Raw genomic sequence first — 21448 nt, 5'->3', positions numbered from 1 at the left:
AAAAAAATAGACGACAAACACATTTTTATTTGAAAAAACACTCCCCAATACATTCCCTCTTTAACCAATTTATTAGAAAGAAAAACAAATCCAGGTCTGGTGTAATCCAAGGGGTTGCCATGACGATCCACACTGTCCCAGTCAATGAAGAGCAGGATGTTCCCCATTGGCTGGGAGAGCAGTGCAGTGACCTGAGCTAACATCAATGGGTCAGCCCAGGTCACTGCAGGGCATGACAAGTGCTGCTGTCAGCGAGGTATATTACCTGCGCTGATCTCCTGCACTGCCGACAGCACCTGTCACTGAGTTCAATGACCACCGCCTTCACAGCCAAGTATCGCGAGAGGCCCGTGACGTCACCGCTAGTCAGTCTTGGGTCGGAAGCGAGAGAAGGTGATGTGACAAGCGGCGGCCATGGAGGACAGTGACAGCGCTGAGGTCGGGACTTCATCACCGCAGGTAAGCTGAGCGGGACCATGTGTGCAGAGTGACAGGAGGACGTCAGTGTCGTGGACTGCATGGCTGGGGACGTGTGTGTGTGTATGTATGTGTACATGCCACGTGCAGGAGGGGGCGGAGTGAGCTGAGCGGGGAAGTGTGGGCTTCCTGCACGTAACTAGGATAAACATCGGGTTACTAACCAAAACGCTTTGCTTGGATACCCGATGTTTATCTTGGTTACCAGCTTCTGGCAGGCTGCCAGCGATGGCTCCTGCACACTGTAGTTGTAAAAAGCCCTGCTTTTTGCTGCTAGAACCGTTCTCGAACGTATCTAGAACTATCGAGCTTTAGCAAAAAGCTCGAGTTCTAGTTCTATCTAGAACACCCCCAAAAATCACTCGAACCGCGAACTGGAGAACCTCGAACCGCGCTCAACTCTAGCAGTAAGTCATTTGTGATTTTAGTCAGGGCAGTTTCAGTAGAATGATGTGGACGAAAGCTGGACTGTAGGTCGTCAAAGAGAAAGTTAGATGAGAGGTGGGAGAAAAGTTCAGCATGGACTAGCTGTTTGAGGAGTTTCAAAGCGAACGGGAGTAGTGATATGGGGCGATAGCTGGTAGTAGAGGTTGGATCGAGTGAAGGTTTCTTTAGGATGGGTGTGACTGTTGCGTGTTTAAAGGCAGAAGGGAAGGTACCAGTCATTAAAGATACTGTAGGTTGAAAAGATGGGTTAAGGCTGGAAAAAGGATAGTAGTGAGATTGGGGAAGAGGTAGGATGGGATCGGGTCAAGTGCGCAGGTGGTGAGGTGCGCTTTCGAGAAAAGACGTGCAAGCTCTACTTCGGTGATGGTGGGGAGGAAGTTTATGGAGGAGGGGCAGTGGTCTGTTATATGAAGGGGTTGTGGTGGTTGAGCAGGAAAGACTTGCCTGGTTTGGTCGATCTTTTCTTTGAAATATGTGGCAAAGTCTTCTGTGGAAATGAGGGAAGTTGGAGGGGGCAGTGGTGGGCAAAGGAGGGAGTTGAAAGTATTTAATAACTCTTTGGGGTTGTGTGTTAAAGAGGATATGAGGGTTCTGAAGTAATCCTGTTTAGCAGAGGTGAGGGCCACACAAAATGTATGAATTGCATTTTTGAATGTGGTGAAATCTTCCTCGGGGTGCGTTTTCTTCCACCACTGCTCAACAGCTCTAGACACTTGCCAAAGGTTTTTAGTTACGTTGTTGTGCCAGGGTTGTCTATTGATTCGTGTCACACTGCCATGCACAAGGAGAGCGACTGAATCAATAGCTGATGTGAGAGTAGTGTTGTAGAAAATAGTGACACTGTCTGTGTCTTGGAGTGAAGGAGGACAGTGGTAGGATATTGTGGTAGGATACAGATGATAAAAATAAAATGAAAATCTCTGTTACAATGAAGGGATTGAAAAATTAAGCAATATTTAAAGGGAACCTGTGAGGTCTGATAACACTATTGACAGTCAGCTCTGAAGTTCATCAGTGCAAAGCTGGTAGTCAGTCAGTACCAAGGCGTGCTTACAACTGCTACTCTCAGTGATGTGAGCAGTAACCACAATTGCTCCGGGAATGACTGTAAGACTGAAAGCTGGCAGCTTACATGAGAAATAAAGTTCAATACTATGGCCAGGTATCTTCAAAAAACTGTTAACCTGTAAACTAACCCTATATCTGCAGGTTAATAGTGTTTTTGACATGACAGACTCCTTTTAAGTCTAATGTACCCTCACTATTGGAAATTTTCTATATGAGATTTATAACAGTTGTGTCACATTGTATAAAGGGCTAGTAAGATGTAGTACAGCGTATTCCCCACTAGGTGGCAGCAGAGTAGTGAAGAAGAGTCAAAGTAACACTGTAAAAGAAAGACAGCTGAAGTACAGTAGAGTAACTACAGCAAGAAGATCACAGGCGAACCACCAGGGGGCAATAGAGTAGTCAAGCAGGCAGGGTCAAGCCAGGAAAGTCAAGTCACTGCAAAGGGAGGATCAAGATCAGGTTAGAAAACAAAATCGAAGTCAGATGCCGGAAGATCAGGTATGGAGAGGGAAACACAAAGGGCATATGGAAGACAACACAATATCGGAGGGTGAGGAGACAAAAACACGGGAGCAATGATGAACCAGAATGAGTAAACAACTGACAGGAGCAGGAAGTCTGGGAAAGGGACAGACTGACAAACGGGGGAGGGTACAGGTCAGGGCACGATAACAAGGAGTCAGATCAAACAGGAGATCTCACCAGAGCCAGTTACAGGCTGCAGAGCAAAACTATAACCAGCACAGGAACGCAGGTTCAGGGACCAGATATAGTGTCTCCTGAAATCAGAACGAGGCTGATGGGAGTTAACCCCTGACATGACCAGGACGGGTCTGAGAAACTCTAAAGCGGAGAATACCGGTCTTGGATCATGACAAGTTGTATATAAAATAAGTGGTTCCATAAGTTATATTCTGTCACATTAAAGGGAATTTGTCAGCAGGTTTTTGCTGTGTAGTTTGAGAGCAGCAGCATATAGGACATGAGGCCCAAATTCCAGAGATGTGTCACTTATTAGACTGTGTGTTGTAGTTTCAATGCAATCAGCATTTCCCTAGCAGGGGATTAACACTGCCGGACTACAGGTCACTGGACAGGCAGTTAGGCTAAGCTGTGTAGCTCCTCCCCCACCACTGATTAGCTGTTTGCTCACAATATACAGTGTACACAGAAAGCTGCCAGTCAGGGCTGTGGGCTTTCAGCTCTGGTACAAAGCCATCAGACGAAAGAGGTATTATATGGAAACTACACCAAGCAGCCCAGAAAGTGATTTTAGGCCTATGTTATGCTGTTCTCAGATTATGTATCAAAAACCTGCTAACAGATTCCCTTTAACCCCTCCCAAATCGTGACATAACTGTATGCCATGCAAATGAGTGCATTCCCAACTTATGACATAAAATTACGTCATGGCGATTCGGGGGTTTCTGCGCTGTATCCCCATGATTGCCATCAGGTCACAGGCTGATCATATAGCTCAGACCCGGCTCTCACTGTCAGGAGCAGTCCCTGCACCGCTCCCAGCAGATTAACCACCTAAGTGCTGCAATCAATGCGATTGCAGCATTCAGGAGGCAGGGAGAGGAATCGCTTACCTCTCTCTGGAGATTGGGTCCATGTAATGTTATCACAGGGACCCAATTGCTGCCATGGTAACCCAGGGTCGTCACTATGATGAACGCGGGTTACTGAGCTACAGATCACCTCACAGACCATGCCAGATGCATGGTATGTGAGGCAAAGTGTCAAAGCTGTGAGTGCAGCGCTGACACATATAATCCTCTGCAGTAATTGAGCACTGCAGTGGATTATATCAGTGATCAGATCACTGAAAGTTAGTATCCCATAGAAGGACTAAGTAAAAAAAATAAAAAGTTTTAAAAATTAGTAAAACTATTTTTTAAAAATCTGAAAATAAAGAACAAAAAAATTCCAATAAATGTTATTGTATGTAAAAAAAAATCCCCAAACCAAAATTTACACATATTTGGTATTGTTGCACCCGTAACAATATAATAAAACTGTCACACTAGTTAACTCCTTTAGTGAACACGGTAAAAAAAAAAATAAAAAAATGTTGCAACAACCACTGAAAACGTCATCTTGTCCCACAAAAAACAAGCTACCATACATCTCCATAATCAGAAAAATAAAAAGTTATAGCTCTTAGAATACAGCAATGCAAAAAACCTGTTTTTTTTCCTATAAAATTGTTTTTATGGTGTAAAAGTGGCAAAACATAAAAAAATCTACAGAAATATGTTATAGCTGTAATTGTAGTGACTAGAAAAATAAAGCTGTCTTCTCGGCACGGTAAACAGCGTAAAAAAAACAAACAAAAACTATTTCTGAATATCTGTTTCTTCATGATTCAGCCTCACAAAAAGTAGAATAGAATGCGATCAAAAAATATTATGTGGCTCAATATGGTACCAATAAAAACTCCAACTCATCCCACAAAAACCATGCTTCTACATGAGTCTGTCGGCAGAAAAATAAAAAAACTATAGCCTTCAAAATTCAGTGATGCAAAAAGCTTTTATATGTAAAAAAAAAGCATTTTTCATGTGATAGTTGCCAAACCTAAAAAACTATATAAATCTGGTATCACTGTAATCGGATTGACCTGAGGAATAAAGCCGCCTAATCACGTTTATTACATGGTGAACGGCATAAAAAATAAATACGTAATGCCAATTCTCCAACCGCTATTGATTTGTTCACTCTGCCTCTAAAAGATCACAATACTGCGCGGCTCATATTTATCTTACACTACTTCAAGGATTACGTGTAAGAGTGCGTGCCCACAATCAGGAATAGCAGCTTCTTTTCGATGCATCCAAACTTCTGCATTGTGCAGTACAAGTACAATGGATGGGATTTAAAGAAATTCCATGCCCACTGTGACCCATCCCATCAACATTTATCCTTGAGGAGACACGAGTGTCCTCAGCTTGGAAAAAAGAGCGAAAGTCCACAGCACCCCGAACCCTTTTAGTGAGCATGGGCAGCTGTGATCTCCTGCAGAGAACACTTGCATCTCCACAGGAGAAGACAAGCTGCGTCCAGGACACATAATGTACGGATTGTGTACATATCCTACATCTCTGAAAAACGTGATTCAGACAAAATTCCCAATGGAAAATTCAAAGTCCGACTAAATTTACAGGGTGTAGGTTTCCAGAAGCATGAGCTAGGCATAATGTACAGGCACTACAATGTACTGGGCACAACAAGGACTTATTCACAATTTTTAATTCTGCAACATTCAGTGTGTTTGATACCATGGGTGTTTTCCAGAGAGTAAATCATCACTACAACCATAGATGAAATCCCAGAGGGTTACAATTTTCAAAATGTGGTCATTTGTGAGGGATTTCCTCTGTTCTGGCACTTATGGGCTCTGCAAATGAAGTCCACAAACTATTCTAGGAAAATCTGTGCTCTAAACATCAAATGGTGCATCTTCCCTCCAGAGCCCTGTGTTCCAACCAAACAGTACTGTACAGTCACATGTGGGGTACTGCCACATTCAGGAGCAATTGTGTAACACATTACAGGGCCTTTCTTTACCTATTCCCCTTGTGAAAATTGGAAATCAGGGATTAAAACAACATTTTAGTAGTAATTATTATTGTTCACCGCCCAATAAAATAAAATTTTGTCACACACCTATAGTGCAATATGCTCACCGCACTCCTTGATGAATTAATTGAAGGGTGGAGTTTGTAAAATGGAGTCACTTGTGGGGAGGTTTCTGCTGTTCTGGCATCCCAGGGGCTCTGCCAATGTGACATGGCAACCGCAAAGCATTCCACCTAAATCTGCACTCCAATATGGCGCTCCTTCCCTTCTTCACTTTGTACTGTGCCTCAAAAGTAGTTTTGATCCACATATGGGGTACTGCTGTATTCAGGAGAAATTACGGAACAAATTGCATTGTTCATTATTTCCTGTTACCCAAGTGAATTTGAAAAATCTGGGGTTAACGCAACATTTTTGAGGTTAAAAATGTATTTTTTTATTTTCACGGCTCAACGTTATAAAATTCTGTGAAGCCCCTGAGCATTACAGGTGCTCACCAACCATCTAGATTAATTCTTTAAGGAATTTAGTTTCCAAAATGGGGTCATTTGTGGGAAAGTGCCACTGTTTAGGTATATCAGGTGCGCTCCAAACACGACATGGCTTCCCCTAATGATTCCAGCCAATTTTGCAGTCAAATGGCGCTCCTTCCCTTCTGAGCCCTGTCATGCGCCCAAACAGTTGATTTAATATGAGGTATCAGCGTACTCAGGAGAAATTGCACAATAAATATTAGGGTGCATTTTTTCCTGATACTCTTGTGAAAAAAAGCTATCTGGTTGAAGTAACAATTTTGTGGTAAAAATGTATTTTTTTTATTTTTACAGCTCAATGTAATAAAATTCTGTGCAGCCCCTGGGGGTTCAAGGTGCTCACCAAACATCTAGATACATTTCTTGAGGGGTCTAGTTTCCAAAATGGTGTCACTTTTGTAGGAGCTCCACTGTTTAGGCACCTCAGGCGGTCTCCAAACACGACATGGCATCCACTAATGATTCCAGATAATTTTTCTTTCAAAAATTAAAATGGCGCTCCTTCCCTTCCAATCCCTGCTATGCACCCAAACAGTTAATGTCTACCACATTTGAGGTAACGGTTAACTCAGATGGAATTGCATAACATACTGTATGGTGAATTTTCCCTTGTTACCCTTGTGACATTGCAAAATTTGACACTAAAGTAACATTATTGTGAGAAAAAGTAAAATTTTCATTTTTTCCTTCCACATTGCTTTGGTTCCTGTGAAGCACCTAAAGGGTTAATAAACTTCTTAGATGTGGTTTTGAGCAGTGTGAAATGTGCAGTTTTTAGAATGGTGTAACTTTAGGGTATTTTCTGTCACCTCGGCCTCTCAAAGCCACTTCAAATGTGATGTTGTCCTTAAAAAAATAGTTTTGCAAATTTTGTTGGAAAAATGAGAAACTGCTGATAAACTTCTAACTTCCTAACCCCCAAACATTATGTTTCAAAAATTGCGCAGATGTCAAGTAGATATGTGGAAAATGTTATTTAGTAACTATTTTGTATGACATAACTCTCAGATTTATGGGCATAGAATTTCAAAGTTTGAAAATTGCAAAGGTTTTGCCAAATTTTCCACAAATAAACACAAAAAAAAAAATTGGCCTAAATTTACAACTATTATGACATACAATATGTCACAAAAAACAGTGTTAGAATTACCAGTGTCCGTTGAAGCGTTCTAGCGTTATTACCTGTCAAGGTGAGTGACACTGGTCAGAATTGCAAAAAAAATGGCCTGGTCAGGAAAGGTGTTTTCAAGCTGGCAATGAAGGGGTTAATTGTAGACCACATTACAACTAGAGTTTCTGCACTTGAGACCTATGAGTAAGTCTGAGTTTACCAGTAAACAACAGAGGAGTTGCTATACATTTACTATCATAACATGATCAAAGCAAGTAAAAAAAATGCTTTATTTCCACTGAATCAGAAACATTCTCTCTTTTTCAGGAAATGATCATTTATTCGATGTCTGAATATTATGGAAATAGAATTGCCACAAAGAGCTAGCATTGAAATTCAAACCACAAATTCCTAAAGCTGGCAACAGACTACACATAGCTTGGCAACATAATATCGGAAAATGGCTCTAGCCAATCATGGCTCTTGGTAAGTGGTTACAGAGCACAGAGTGTAAATATAATAGTATTAAAGCAGAGGCGGACAAAATGAAAACCAGGAGCTCCGTAAATGAAAGAATAAAGTATTTCAGTTGAGCAGATGGCACAATTTACTGCTAATAGCTATATCAAATTTCAAAAACACAACTATAGCCTTTTAATTCTGCGTATGTGTTTTTGCTACTACAAATGGCAGTACTAATTATAATCAAAGAATGATTCATTGAAGAATAATTTATTATTTTCAATAAATGCTCCAGATGTGAGTGGATCTTACTGTACACGATATAATGTGTACAGTGCACATTACAGATTTATGCAAGCTTAACTAAGAAAATAAGAAAAGTATATCATGCAGAGTAACTATGCCACGCTTGGTGAAGTTATCTATTAGATGGAATAGACAATAAGTACCTAAACATAAGATTTTTAATTACTTTTTGCAGGTGCCTTCTGATATATTGCATGCATGGTCCTAATTCAATGCTAAATTCACTTGACAATATACTTGACTTTGGTAACGCATTGACTCTATTGTTATTGTTTCTAATTGTAGCCATGACACTCGGCTTGACTTTAAAAATGTTGGCCTGCATCCGGTCATAACCTCTGACCTTTTCCACAATATAGTTTATTTCCTTTTTTTGCTTAACCTCCGGCTTGATTGACCTTGGCAATAATTTTTAATTGATACAAGATTATATATAAAGAACAAGGCCAACTACTCACTCTGAAATCACAAATCATAAAAGAAAATGCTAACCCGAAAAATAAAACTAACATTGATAACAGGAAACTATGCAGACAACCAAGACAAAAATGATCCTAGGATGGCGAGGGGAGAAATAAAATAAAGCCCAAAACTTTGGTAAAGTATTGTAAAACTCTATAACACTACCTTTATATAATCTAAACCAATAAAACAAATTTAAAAAAAGGAGAAAAATTTACAGAATGTTTTTAAAAAAAAAATAAGGTTTATAAAACAAATAAGAAAACCTAAAAAGTTTAATAACTAAATATAAAACAAATTAAAAAAGGGACAAAAAATTACATAAAATCATTTTTAAAAATAGGGGTTAAAAAAAAAAATAAGAAAAGATAAAAAGCTTACTATCTAAAATAAAGATAAAACAGTGTATGTCCAAATAATTTGTTAAACTAGTTATATAATTAGTAAAAACAACATTTGCAAAACTAAAAAGCTAATTTTATGTCTAAATAAAAGTTCATGTTTTAGAGTTTAGATCAGGCAGTGCCAGATGTCATAACTCAGCATAGATGGTACTGCCTGATAGAAAACTAAACTTTTGCAGGGATTTTTTTTGGACGAATTTCATTTTTAATTTTGAATGGAATTGTTATTTACAAATACAGAACATTTGCGGCAACCTAACAAGTGCTACCAGAATCTGTCAGCGCAGTGACTAAATTGACTCTTTGAAACAAATAATTCATGTTTTCCAATCCCACTGGAAATTAAGAGCACTTTTATTTTCAGCTGCAGTCATAAAATTAACAACTCATGTCAACTGTTTCTCTTGCAGTATCCGGTCATGAATGAGCAAGACAGTGGTGCACATCTGTAAGACATCATCTTCCTCAGAGAAAGCAAAGACTTGTGCCAAGCAAAACCCCACTCAATATTGCTTTTCGACATTTTGAGAAATGAAATGTAACTTTTTATTTGGATTTTTAGCAGCCATACATTGTAAAAAATTGTTTTTTGCAAGTTATGAGACTTTTTAAGTTACGTGAACTCTCTTGATATATACATTTAAAGTTGACAAAAAGGGTTATTTTGGGCCTTAGACAAAAATATGTTTATTGTGTGGTGTTTAGGTTAGACGTGTTGTGAGAACATCATAGAGAAGTTTTTAAAGGGAACCTGTCATCAGAAATTTTGCACTAAACCTAAAAGATTCCCCCTCTGCAGCTCTTGGGCTGCATTCTAGCCATGTTCCTGTTGTTTATGTGCCCCCTTTCTGACCAAAATAAAGACTTTGTAAAGTGGTATCTTTTTGTATTCAGATCTTGATAATGGTACACGGGGGTGGGCTCTCTGGTGTCCATTAGTCTGCCTCCCTGTCGCTTTAGGCCGTCCCCCATCGCTCAATTTCAAAGAGGTGACATGAGGTAAGCTGGCCAGCGCTTGCGCAGAACGGTGGAGGCGGCGGTGGAGGCGGCGGTGAAAGCGCGACCACGAGATTATGGGCGGGTACTTGCTGATGAAAGTCACAGCGCTGCCCATAATCTCGCGCATGCGCAACACGTCACCAGCGGTCACACTGTGCACATTGCACAGTCCCACGAGAGTGGCACGGCACATGCGCGAGATTATGGGCAGCCATAATCTTGCACATGCGCCGTGCCACTCTCGCGGGACTGCAATGTACAGTGTGACCGCTGGTGACGTGTTGCGCATGCACGAGATTATGGGCGGCACTGTGATTTTCAACAGCAAGTACCCGCCCATAATCTCGTGATCGCGCTTTCACCGCCGCCTCCACCGTTCTGTGCAAGCGCTGGCCAGCTTACCTCACGTCACCTCTTTGAAATAGCGCGATGGGGGACGGCCTAAAGCGACAGGGAGGCAGACTAACGGACACCAGAGAGCCTGCCCCCGTGTACCATTATCAAGATCTGAATACAAAAAGGTACCACTTTACAAAGTCTTTATTTTGGTCAGAAAGGGGGCACATAAACAACAGGAACATTGCTAGAATACAGCCCAGGAGCTGTAGAGGGGGAATCTTTTAGGTTTAGTGCAAAATTTCTGATGACAGGTTCCCTTTAAAACCATAGCAAATGTAACACAACTGGCAACTTTTGGCTTTTATAGCAGTTGAGATCCTACACCATAAGTTGAGGTCCTACACCATAAGTTGAGGTTCTACATCATAAGTTAAAGTCCTACACCATAACTAGGAGCAAAAAGTAGACTAGAATCTAGAACAGGCTGTAAAGTTAAAGAAAGCCAAATATTCTATCAGAAAATAGAAGGTGGAAATTACTATAGTCAAACTTGATCACACTTCAAATGAAAATCACAATTTGCGTTACATACAACACAAAATATCGGAATGAAAATCTGGTATAAACACCTAACATAGAGGGGACATTCATTAATGCAACCTGATCTTAAAAATACATTAGGCAGCCAGAAGCTGCACCAAATTTATCATAGTGGTGCATGTTCTATTACAAAGTTGGTGCTAATAATAAGACTGTTTCATTTTAGGACTTCTCTTAAAGTCCCAAAACTGGAATTAAACCATTTACAGATTCACATAGGGTACTTAGCCCCTACAAAAATCATACCTGTAGCGTAGATTTTACTTTTAGTGTTTAATTTAAATTTATTAGATATGTAAAAAAGGGGTCTTTGGTGCACCCTTGGAATGATGAAGAGGTCAATTGACCATTCTACCCCCTCAAAAACTATCCACTGCACCTCCCCTTTTGTTGAAAGATTGGCTATTTGAATTGAATTCACAGTCTTGCACACACTGATATTGCAGGAACTGAGCAAGAGTGCAAACAGTGTAAATGTGTACACTTTCTCATTTTCATCTCTTTCCAGCATCTTCCATCTGCTGTATAATTCTGTGTGTAGCTGGAGGTCACTGCAGACAGGAGAGGAATGAGAAAGCAGCTGCACACACTAAGGGGTACTTTGCACACTACGACATCGCAAGCCGATGGTAGCGATGCCGAGTGCGATAGTCCCCGCCCCCGTCGCAGATGCGATATCTTGTGATAGCTGCTGTAGCGAACATTATCGCTACGGCAGCTTCACATGCACTTACCTGCCCTGCGATGTCGCTCTGGCCGGCGAACTGCCTCCTTCCTAAGGGGGCGGGTCGTGCGGCGTCACAGCGACGTCACACGGCAGACGGCCAATAGAAGCAGAGGGGCAGAGTTGAGCGGGACGTAAACATCCCGCCCACCTCCTTCCTTCCTCATTGCAGCCAGGACGCAGGTAAGGAGATGTTCCTAGCTCCTGCGGCTTCACACACAGCGATGCGTGCTGCCGCAGGAATGAGGAACAACATCGTAACATCGGTCTTTCTGAAATTATGGAAATGACCGACGCTACACCGATTATACGATTTCGATGCTTTTGCGCTCGTTAATCGTATCAAAAACGATTTACACACCACGATGTCGACAGCGATGCCGGATGTGCGTCACTTTCGATTTGACCCCACCGACATCGCACCTGCGATGTCGTAGTGTGCAAAGTACCCCTAACACTGTTTGCTTTCAACTTCACCAATGTCAGTGTGTACAGGATTGAGTATTTAATTCCAGCAGCGCTCCAAAGCAAGTACTGTCCATCATCGTAAGGGGAGGTGTGGTGGATTTTTATTGAGGGAATGAAACGGTGCAGTGAGCGCTTGGCCACACTAAAGCGGGCTTTACACACTGCGATATCGGTCCCGATATCGCTAGTGTGGGTACCCGCCCCCATCTGTTGCGCGACACGGGCAAATCGCTGCCCGTGGCGCACAACATCGCCCAGAGCCGTCACACATACTTACCTGCCCGGCGACCTCGCTATGACCGGCGAACCGCCTCCTTTCTAAGGGGGCGGTCCATGCGGCGTCACAGCGACGTCGCTGAGCGGCCGCCCAATAGAAGCGGAGGGGCGGAGATGAACAGGACGTAACATCCCGCCCACCTACTTCCTTCCGCATAGCGGCCGGGAGGCAGGTAAGGAGAGCTTCCTCGTTCCTGCGGTGTCACACGGAGCGATGTGTGCTGCCGCAGGAATGAGGAACAACCTCGTTACTGCCGCAGTAACGATTTTTGAGAATGGACCCCCATGTCACCGATGAGCGATTTTGCACGTTTTTGCAACGATGCAAAATCGCTCATCGGTGTCACACGCAACGGCATCGCTAATGCGGCCGGATGTGCGTCACCAAATCCGTGACCCCAACGAGTTCGCATTAGCGATGTCGTAGCGTGTAAAGCCCCCTTAAGAATGCACCAAGGACCTTTCATTCACATATCTAATAAAATGTTGCTTTTACATAAAAGGCACTAAGTAAAATCTCCACTACAGGTATGATTTTTATAGTAGCTAATAGCCACATATGAATGTAATGTAAAAAAGTTTAAGATTTGGGAGTGACACACTCATTGAAATCCGAAAAGTGTGTATAACACATGTCAAATCTTATCACTTATTTTCTATTGCATTGCATCACTGACTATAGAGTCCCAAGCTGTGTCCTCAACACAAGAATGAATGCTTGGCTAAGACGTTTGTGAGTTTTGACACATCAACTGTATGTTACAAGGGTGACTTAAAACATCAGGAATTTTGCACCTGAAGGGATCTTGTCAATTTTCTTAATTCCACTCTAAGTGCTTGTCTTAAGTAGAATTTTTAGACTTGACTTCAACTCTTTCAAACAGCTTTAGGATGAAATTAAATGAGGAATGCAAGACAGACCTTTGCGTCCAACTTCAGTGTCTGTCTTCACAAATGTTCTACTGGCTGAACAGGCACAAATTCCTACACACACTGCAAAATCTTGTGGAAAGTCTTGGGAGAAGGGAATTGTCTTTTATAGTCACAAAAGTGAGTTTAACAAATTGTTGACGTCCATGGTTTTGGAGTGGGATGTTCCCCAAGCGCATACAGGTGTGATGATCAGGTGTCTATATACTTTTAGCAATATAGTGTAAGTCTCATGAAATGAACAAATATAGTAAGTTTATATAAAATCACTTACTTTAAGTGTTCAGGAACAGTTTCCAATAGCATATGGAGAAAATCCTGAAAAAGAACATATAATAAAGGGTTTAGGAACACGTCTACAACTGGTTTACGGAATGCAAATATAGTTCTCTAAAATGTATATTCTTAACATATATATATAGAGAGATGAGTATATATCTGTCACGCTCCCCGGGTCCTCACCCCCGCTCCCCGGCTCACCTGCCACGCTGCCCGCTCCTCAGCCCCCGGATTCCGTCCGTCCCAGGCCCCCTGGTCCCCGATCCCGGCGCCCGACGGCTTCCCAGGACCTGGCCGGCTCCCCTGCGTCCTCCCCTCAGCCTCCTTCCCTGGCTTCTGGCACCCGGGCGGCGCGCATGCGCGTTAGGGCGCGCGCGCGGTCACTGACCCTTTCTTAAAGGGCCAGCGTCCATGAACAGGAAATGAGGTTGAACAGGTACTGGGTATAAAGGGGGTTAGTGTCCAAGGGGGCGGGGCCTGATCTTCGTGTTCCCTGAGCTAGGAGTCAGGTCTCCTGGTGTTTATGTGCCTGTACTCACCTATCTCTCTTTGTAGAGCCGTACCTGCCTCGCCATCCCGTCTGCCGTATCCTGAACCCCGCACACTGTCCGTCTGCCATCTGACAGTCCGTACCATCTCGGATCCCTGCGGTGACCCGTCATCTCGCTCCTGAGGTTCCGGACCCCGCCTGATATCATCTCGGCTTCCGAACCTGAGCTACGTCACCAGGACTACCATCTGTGACACCGTGGTCCCAGGGACTCCTCCGCTGCCTTCACTTGCACGGACTGTTCTGCTGCCCATCAGTGCTTCAGCTGCCGGACTCCCTACCACCATCTTAAGAGTTCGGTCCAGTGGATCCACCTCCTGGGTCGGCCCGACCGCCCGGCCGTGACAGTAAGATCAGGCCATGGATCCCGCTGCAGCACTAGCGGCCTTGCAAGAGGAACTCCGACGTCAGCATGAAGTCCAGACCCGCATGTTGCAATTTATGACCTCCGTGGACACCCGCCTGTACACGTTACAAGCATCAATGACGCCTGCGGCACCCAGGTCCCCAGCTATGCAAGCCATGGCTCCCGCACCAGTGGCAGCCTCTTCAGATGCTTCCCGTCTCCGTTTGGCGTCACCACCTCGTTATGCTGGAGATCCCAAGACCTGCAGGGGCTTCATAAACCAGTGTTCCCTTCATTTCACGCAGCTGCCACATCTGTTCGCCTCTGACCAAGCCAAGGTCGCCTTTATAATGTCTCATCTGGAGGGCGAGGCGCTGGCATGGATGAACCCCTTGTGGGAGAAGGAGGACCCCATGACCAAGAACCTTCAAGAGTTCCTGCAGGCCTTTCGCAGCACCTTCGACGAGCCGGGACGCGCCTCTGCGTCTGCTTCATCCCTCCTCCGCCTACGTCAAGGAACACTGACGGTGGGTCAATATGCCATCCGTTTCCGTACTTTGGCTTCTGAACTCGGGTGGAATAATGAGGCCCTGACAGCCGCCTTCTGGGAAGGACTCTCGAGTCGCATCAAGGATGAGTTGGCGGGTCGTGACGTGCCCTCCACCCTAGATGCCCTGATTGCCCTAGCCACTCGAGTGGACATTCGTTTCCAGGAACGCTCCAAAGAGCTGTATCGTGAGAGACGTGCAGTACGGCACTCCCCTCCTCCACAGAAGTCCTCTGTGCCTCACTCTTCAACAGCTGGGATTCCTGTCCACGAGCCCATGCAGGTTGACCGAGTACGACAGTCTGACCAACGTAGAGCAGAGCGGCTCGCCAAAGGCCTCTGCTTTTACTGCGGAGAGGGCACACATCTCTTACGCTCCTGTCCGGAAAGGCCGGGAAACTCCAAAGCCTAGGGTTGGTAGGAGAGGCCACCCTAGGTGCTGGGACTCTCTCAGACCCAGTTATGTGGACGGTACAAGTGTCAACAGGAGAGACGCGCTTCACGGCTGAGGCATACCTCGACTCCGGAGCAGCAGGCAATTTTATCCAGCAGGCCACGGTGGACAAGTACCAGCTGCCTGTTACTCCACTCGATAAGCCCCTAATGATTGCCTCGGTGGATGGGAGACCCCTCTCTGATACCATCTCCTGGATCACCAAGCCGGTGGAATTGCGTATAGGTGCTCTGCACACCGAGAACATCGCTCTCTACGTCCTTCCACACATGTCCCATCAAATCCTGCTGGGACTTCCTTGGTTGCGGACACACGAACCATCAGTCAGCTGGGGTACTGGCGAAATCACTCGTTGGGGCTCTGCCTGTCATGAGAGATGTCTAAAGTCCCTACAACCAATCCGACGTCCCCCGGCTCCAGAGAACCTACCGGAACTGCCCTCGGCCTATTGGTCCTTCGCGGACGTTTTTGACAAGAAGGAGTCTGAGGTACTTCCGCCACACCGTCCCTACGATTGCGCCATCGACCTGCTCCCAGGAACAACACCACCTCGAGGACGGATATATCCGTTGTCTCCAGCGGAAACCAGGGCCATGTCCACATACATCACGGAAAGCCTGGCAAAGGGATTCATCCGGAGATCCTCCTCTCCTGCGGGAGCAGGCTTCTTCTTCGTTAAGAAGAAAGAGGGTGACCTACGCCCATGCATTGACTACCGGGGCTTGAATCAGATCACCATAAAAAACAAGTACCCCTTACCGCTCATCCCCGAATTGTTCGACCGGCTCAGAGGAGCCCGTGTGTTCACCAAACTGGATCTTCGGGGTGCCTACAACCTAGTTCGTATCCGCTCTGGGGACGAATGGAAGACCGCATTTAATACTCGCGACGGGCACTACGAATACTGCGTGATGCCCTTCGGTCTGTGTAACGCTCCTGCCGTATTCCAAGAACTGGTGAACGACATATTCCGGGACCTCCTCTACCTCTGTGTAGTAGTTTATCTGGATGACATCCTTGTCTTCTCTCCGGACCTCCAGACCCACAGAGAGAACGTAAAGCTGGTCCTACAAAGACTGAGAGAGAATCGTCTCTACGCCAAATATGAGAAGTGCGTCTTTGAGCAGTCTTCTCTCCCTTTCCTGGGATACATCATCTCGGGTACTGGGTTGCAGATGGATCCAAAGAAGGTCTCCTCCATACTCAACTGGCCTCCTCCTTCGGGACTGAAGGCAATCCAACGGTTCCTGGGATTCGCCAACTACTACCGCCAGTTTATCCCGCACTTCTCCGCCCTGACTGCCCCTCTCTCCGCTTTGACCAAAAAGGAGGCTAAACCAAAGGACTGGTCACCTGCGGCCGACGCCGCGTTTTGCTCTTTGAAGCGAGCTTTCGCCTCCTCTCCTGTACTCCACCGACCGGAGTTAAACCGCCAGTTCACCTTGGAGGTGGATGCCTCCTCCTCAGGAGCCGGAGCAGTGCTCATGCAAAAATCCTCCTCCGGGAAGATGGTGACTTGCGGTTTCTTTTCTAAGAGCTTCTCAGCACCAGAACGGAATTACACCATCGGTGACCGAGAATTATTGGCGGTCAAACTAGCTCTGGAGGAGTGGCGCTACCTCCTGGAAGGAGCAGTGTACCCCGTGACCATCTACACGGACCACAAGAACCTGGAATACCTGCGGTCCGCTCAGCGACTGAACCCGCGGCAAGCCAGGTGGTCCTTATTCTTTGCCAGGTTTGACTTCCAGCTCCACTTCCGACCCGCGGACAAGAATGTACGCGCCGATGCCTTGTCTAGGTCCCTCATGTCCATGGAGCAGGAGGAAGAGACTACCCAACCTATCATCCCTCCTAGCAAGATTGTTCCGGTGGCTCCCGTCACTCTGGCCCAAATACCACCCGGGAAGACCTATGTCTCGGAGACCGACAGGCAAAAAGTGTTACACTGGGGTCATGCCTCAAAAACAGCCGGCCATGCAGGCCAGAAGAGAACATGGGGTGCGATTGTACGCCATTACTGGTGGCCATCCCTTCGCACTGACGTCGCCGCCTTTGTCTCTGCCTGCTCCTCTTGTGCCAGGAACAAGACGCCCAAACACCTGCCCTATGGCCGTCTTCTGCCTCTACCGATACCCTCAGTTCCCTGGCAACACATTGCGATGGACTTTATTACGGACTTGCCATTATCCTCTGGACACACAGTCATATGGGTCGTGGTGGACCGGTTCTCCAAAATGGCCCACTTCATCCCCATGGCTGGACTGCCCTCTGCTCAGGAACTCGCGGAAGCCTATATCCATCACATCTTCCGCTTGCATGGCTTTCCATCCCACATCGTGTCCGACAGAGGAACTCAGTTCACCTCCCGCTTCTGGAGGGCGCTCTGCAAACACCTGGGAGTAACTCTGGACTTTTCTTCCGCATACCATCCTCAGTCTAATGGCCAAGTGGAGAGGGTCAATCAAATCTTGACATCCTTCTTACGTCACTATGTCAACACCCATCACGACGACTGGTCCACGCTTCTGCCTTGGGCTGAGTTCTCACATAACCACCACATCAGTGAGTCGTCCTCCAAATCTCCCTTCCATGTCGTTTACGGACTTCAGCCCTCCGTTCCATTGCCTATATCCCCTTCTTCGGATGTCCCTGCGGCTGATACTGTAGCCCGTGACTTCGCTACCATTTGGGACTCTGTCAAGGCGTCCCTTGGACGCGCTTCCCAGCAGATGAAGAAACACGCTGACAAAAGGCGTCTAGACCCTCCGTGTTTCTCTCCTGGAGACCTCGTCTGGCTTGCTTCCCAGTACGTCCGCCTGAAGATACCGTCATACAAGCTGGGTCCTCGCTACATTGGGCCGTTTAAAGTCCTCAGCAAGATCAATGAGGTTTCCTACAAGCTACAGCTCCCGGCCACGATGAGGATACCCAACTCATTCCACGTCTCCCTGCTCAAGCCGGTTGTCCTTGGTCCCTTCTCCAATGCTGCCAGTCCGGCCCCTCCACCTATTGCCGATGACGACATCTATGCGGTAAGGGATATCGTGGCCATGAAGACCGTACGAGGTCGGCAGTTCTTCCTGGTGGACTGGGAGGGGTATGGTCCTGAGGATAGGTCTTGGGAGCCCAGGGAGAACGTGGGCACTCCTCTTATCCGTGCCTTCATGTCCCGGTTGCGGGGTGGGGGGCGTGGGGGGGGGGGTACTGTCACGCTCCCCGGGTCCTCACCCCCGCTCCCCGGCTCACCTGCCACGCTGCCCGCTCCTCAGCCCCCGGATTCCGTCCGTCCCAGGCCCCCTGGTCCCCGATCCCGGCGCCCGACGGCTTCCCAGGACCTGGCCGGCTCCCCTGCGTCCTCCCCTCAGCCTCCTTCCCTGGCTTCTGGCACCCGGGCGGCGCGCATGCGCGTTAGGGCGCGCGCGCGGTCACTGACCCTTTCTTAAAGGGCCAGCGTCCATGAACAGGAAATGAGGTTGAACAGGTACTGGGTATAAAGGGGGTTAGTGTCCAAGGGGGCGGGGCCTGATCTTCGTGTTCCCTGAGCTAGGAGTCAGGTCTCCTGGTGTTTATGTGCCTGTACTCACCTATCTCTCTTTGTAGAGCCGTACCTGCCTCGCCATCCCGTCTGCCGTATCCTGAACCCCGCACACTGTCCGTCTGCCATCTGACAGTCCGTACCATCTCGGATCCCTGCGGTGACCCGTCATCTCGCTCCTGAGGTTCCGGACCCCGCCTGATATCATCTCGGCTTCCGAACCTGAGCTACGTCACCAGGACTACCATCTGTGACACCGTGGTCCCAGGGACTCCTCCGCTGCCTTCACTTGCACGGACTGTTCTGCTGCCCATCAGTGCTTCAGCTGCCGGACTCCCTACCACCATCTTAAGAGTTCGGTCCAGTGGATCCACCTCCTGGGTCGGCCCGACCGCCCGGCCGTGACAATATCCTTTCTATCAGGAAAATTACCTATTTGTAATTTTTTTTGTGCTAACTGAATTTTTCAAAGAATTTAGGCAAAGAGGTTTTATTTTATATTTACTTCAATATGTATTAAATCAAAACTAAAAAATCTTGCAATTTTCATACTGTCCATGGGGGCTATTTTAAATAGATTTACTAATTGCCAAAGGCAAATAAACACTATACTAATAACTTAGATTAAAAATGTATATATTATATATATATATATATATATATATATATATATATATATAAAAATATATATATTACACATTATACATTTTATTCTATATTAAGTACTTATAGGAATATATTAAATCTACCGTATATTAAAAACACAAAGGCGATTTCTTGTGAAAGCTTGCGAAGATTGTATACTCTCTCATTTAAAGATGATCAAATTTCTAGATATTTCCCAGCAACGATATTAATATCACTTATCTATATGCTAAACATAGTTAGGCTGCAGTCCATCAGTATATTAAATGGCATAATAGCGCTCACAAAATCTCATTTGCTAACTTAAAAATAGATGTATTCAACTATCCATAGCCTTCCTAAGAAGTTTCGCTAAACTAGCATCACCAGGGGAATAAATATATGCATATATATATATATATATATATATATATATACACATACATATATATATGTATATATACTGTACATAGATATATATAGATATATATATGTATATTTACAGTATATATATATATATATATATATATATATATATATATATATATATATATACACACATATATATATTCTAGAATGCTGTATACAAGACCTCGCTGTATATAAGACCTCACTGGTGGTAGCCACAGTTTATAGGGGAAGAACCTAGTAACAGCTTCCTTTGAATGACTTTGGCACATCTTCTCAGAAGTGTGCATCTCCATGCTCCTCACTAGGAATGTTACTGTACTCAGAGACTAGAGTTACATTTCTGATGTATGAAATGCCACAATGTAATGGGCGGGCATAGCCATACCCAATCCCTGCTCCTCCCAAGCCACACCCATTTTAAATTGTTTTACACCACTCAGGGCTAATGTGCACTAGCAACAATATTTGTGTGAATGTTAAGATATTTAAGGCCATTTTGTAAGTATGTGACTGGCTGCATGTTGTATTGATCAAGCAACTCTGGGGATCAGTGGAGGAGACAGAAGCAGGATTGGCGCAGGAAGGAATTGGTAACGTAATACTCCAAATGTAATTTGCAACTTCCTAAGATTTTTTTTAATTAATGAAGTTATTTTTACAAAATGCTAAAACGTATTGGTAGTTGGTAGTGAAATTGATTATTCCTTTAATTTAATTAATTCTCACAGGTTTTGGACCTCTAGTCACAAAAATAGATATAAAAGCATTTTTCGATCAGCACCATTTTTGACACAAGAGTTTGTCTTTGCATGCAGGTTTTTGGTTACCAAATCTGACAATAGTGTGCTAAGAGTTAAAGATACATTTCATCTGATCTCATCAAGCAATTCCTTTTACAGTTTCAATGTTATTTCAAGAGCTGCATTTTATGGGCTATTGTTAGGAATAGTACCTTTTGTGGAATTTTTGATCTGTCCTTGTCCATTAACATTCTCATCACCTTTTCTGGTGATAATACTTTCATACATCCAGTTTTCAACTATTATATACTTTTCTAAAGTTCTTTTGTTTTGCTTTGATTGGGATTAATGTTAATTTCAACTGAATCTATTTTTTTTCATAACTATTCCCTTCTTCCCAGCTCTGTACAGGTCCATAAATGTGTCTCATTTACATTCAGAGATCTTTTGTGTAACACATGCTGAAGGACGTCAAATACATTTTTCAAAAAAATATCCTTGTATTTTTACTCCAAAGAAACAGGTCATGGATTTAAAAAAAAATTGTTTTTCCAGAAAGCAATAACAATAAATTGTTTTGCTTGCCCAAAGATGTTCATTTATTTGATATTAGTTAAAGGGAAACAGTCATAAGATTTGGTGACTATAAGCTATGGCCACCTCTAGTAAGCCCTTGTATACAGCATTCTAGAATGCTGTATGTAAGAGCCCAGGTTGCGCTGTAGAACGTAAAAAACACCATTATTATACTTATCTAGGGGAATG

The 21448-nt window shown here is 44.7% G+C and overlaps 1 protein-coding gene across 5 annotated transcripts in view; it reads right to left on the bottom strand.

Annotated features, from left to right (window-relative positions):
• Positions 1-21448, bottom strand: part of AOPEP (aminopeptidase O (putative)) — a 670220-nt gene that overhangs the window by 248506 nt on the left and 400266 nt on the right. For all 5 annotated transcript variants that reach the window (XR_012724789.1, XM_075318588.1, XM_075318578.1 and 2 more), the window contains one exon: positions 13469-13512. Coding sequence is in view for 4 of the 5 variants with exons in the window: in XM_075318588.1 (XP_075174703.1) it covers positions 13469-13512 (44 nt within the window). In the remaining variant the exon portion in view is untranslated. The remainder of the gene's footprint in view (positions 1-13468; positions 13513-21448) is intronic.

The sequence above is a fragment of the Anomaloglossus baeobatrachus genome, chromosome 1 (assembly GCF_048569485.1).
Source record: "Anomaloglossus baeobatrachus isolate aAnoBae1 chromosome 1, aAnoBae1.hap1, whole genome shotgun sequence".
Lineage (NCBI taxonomy): Eukaryota > Metazoa > Chordata > Amphibia > Anura > Aromobatidae > Anomaloglossus > Anomaloglossus baeobatrachus.
Note: the sequence above shows the minus strand (reverse complement) of the source record. Positions and strands in the feature narration are given on the sequence as shown.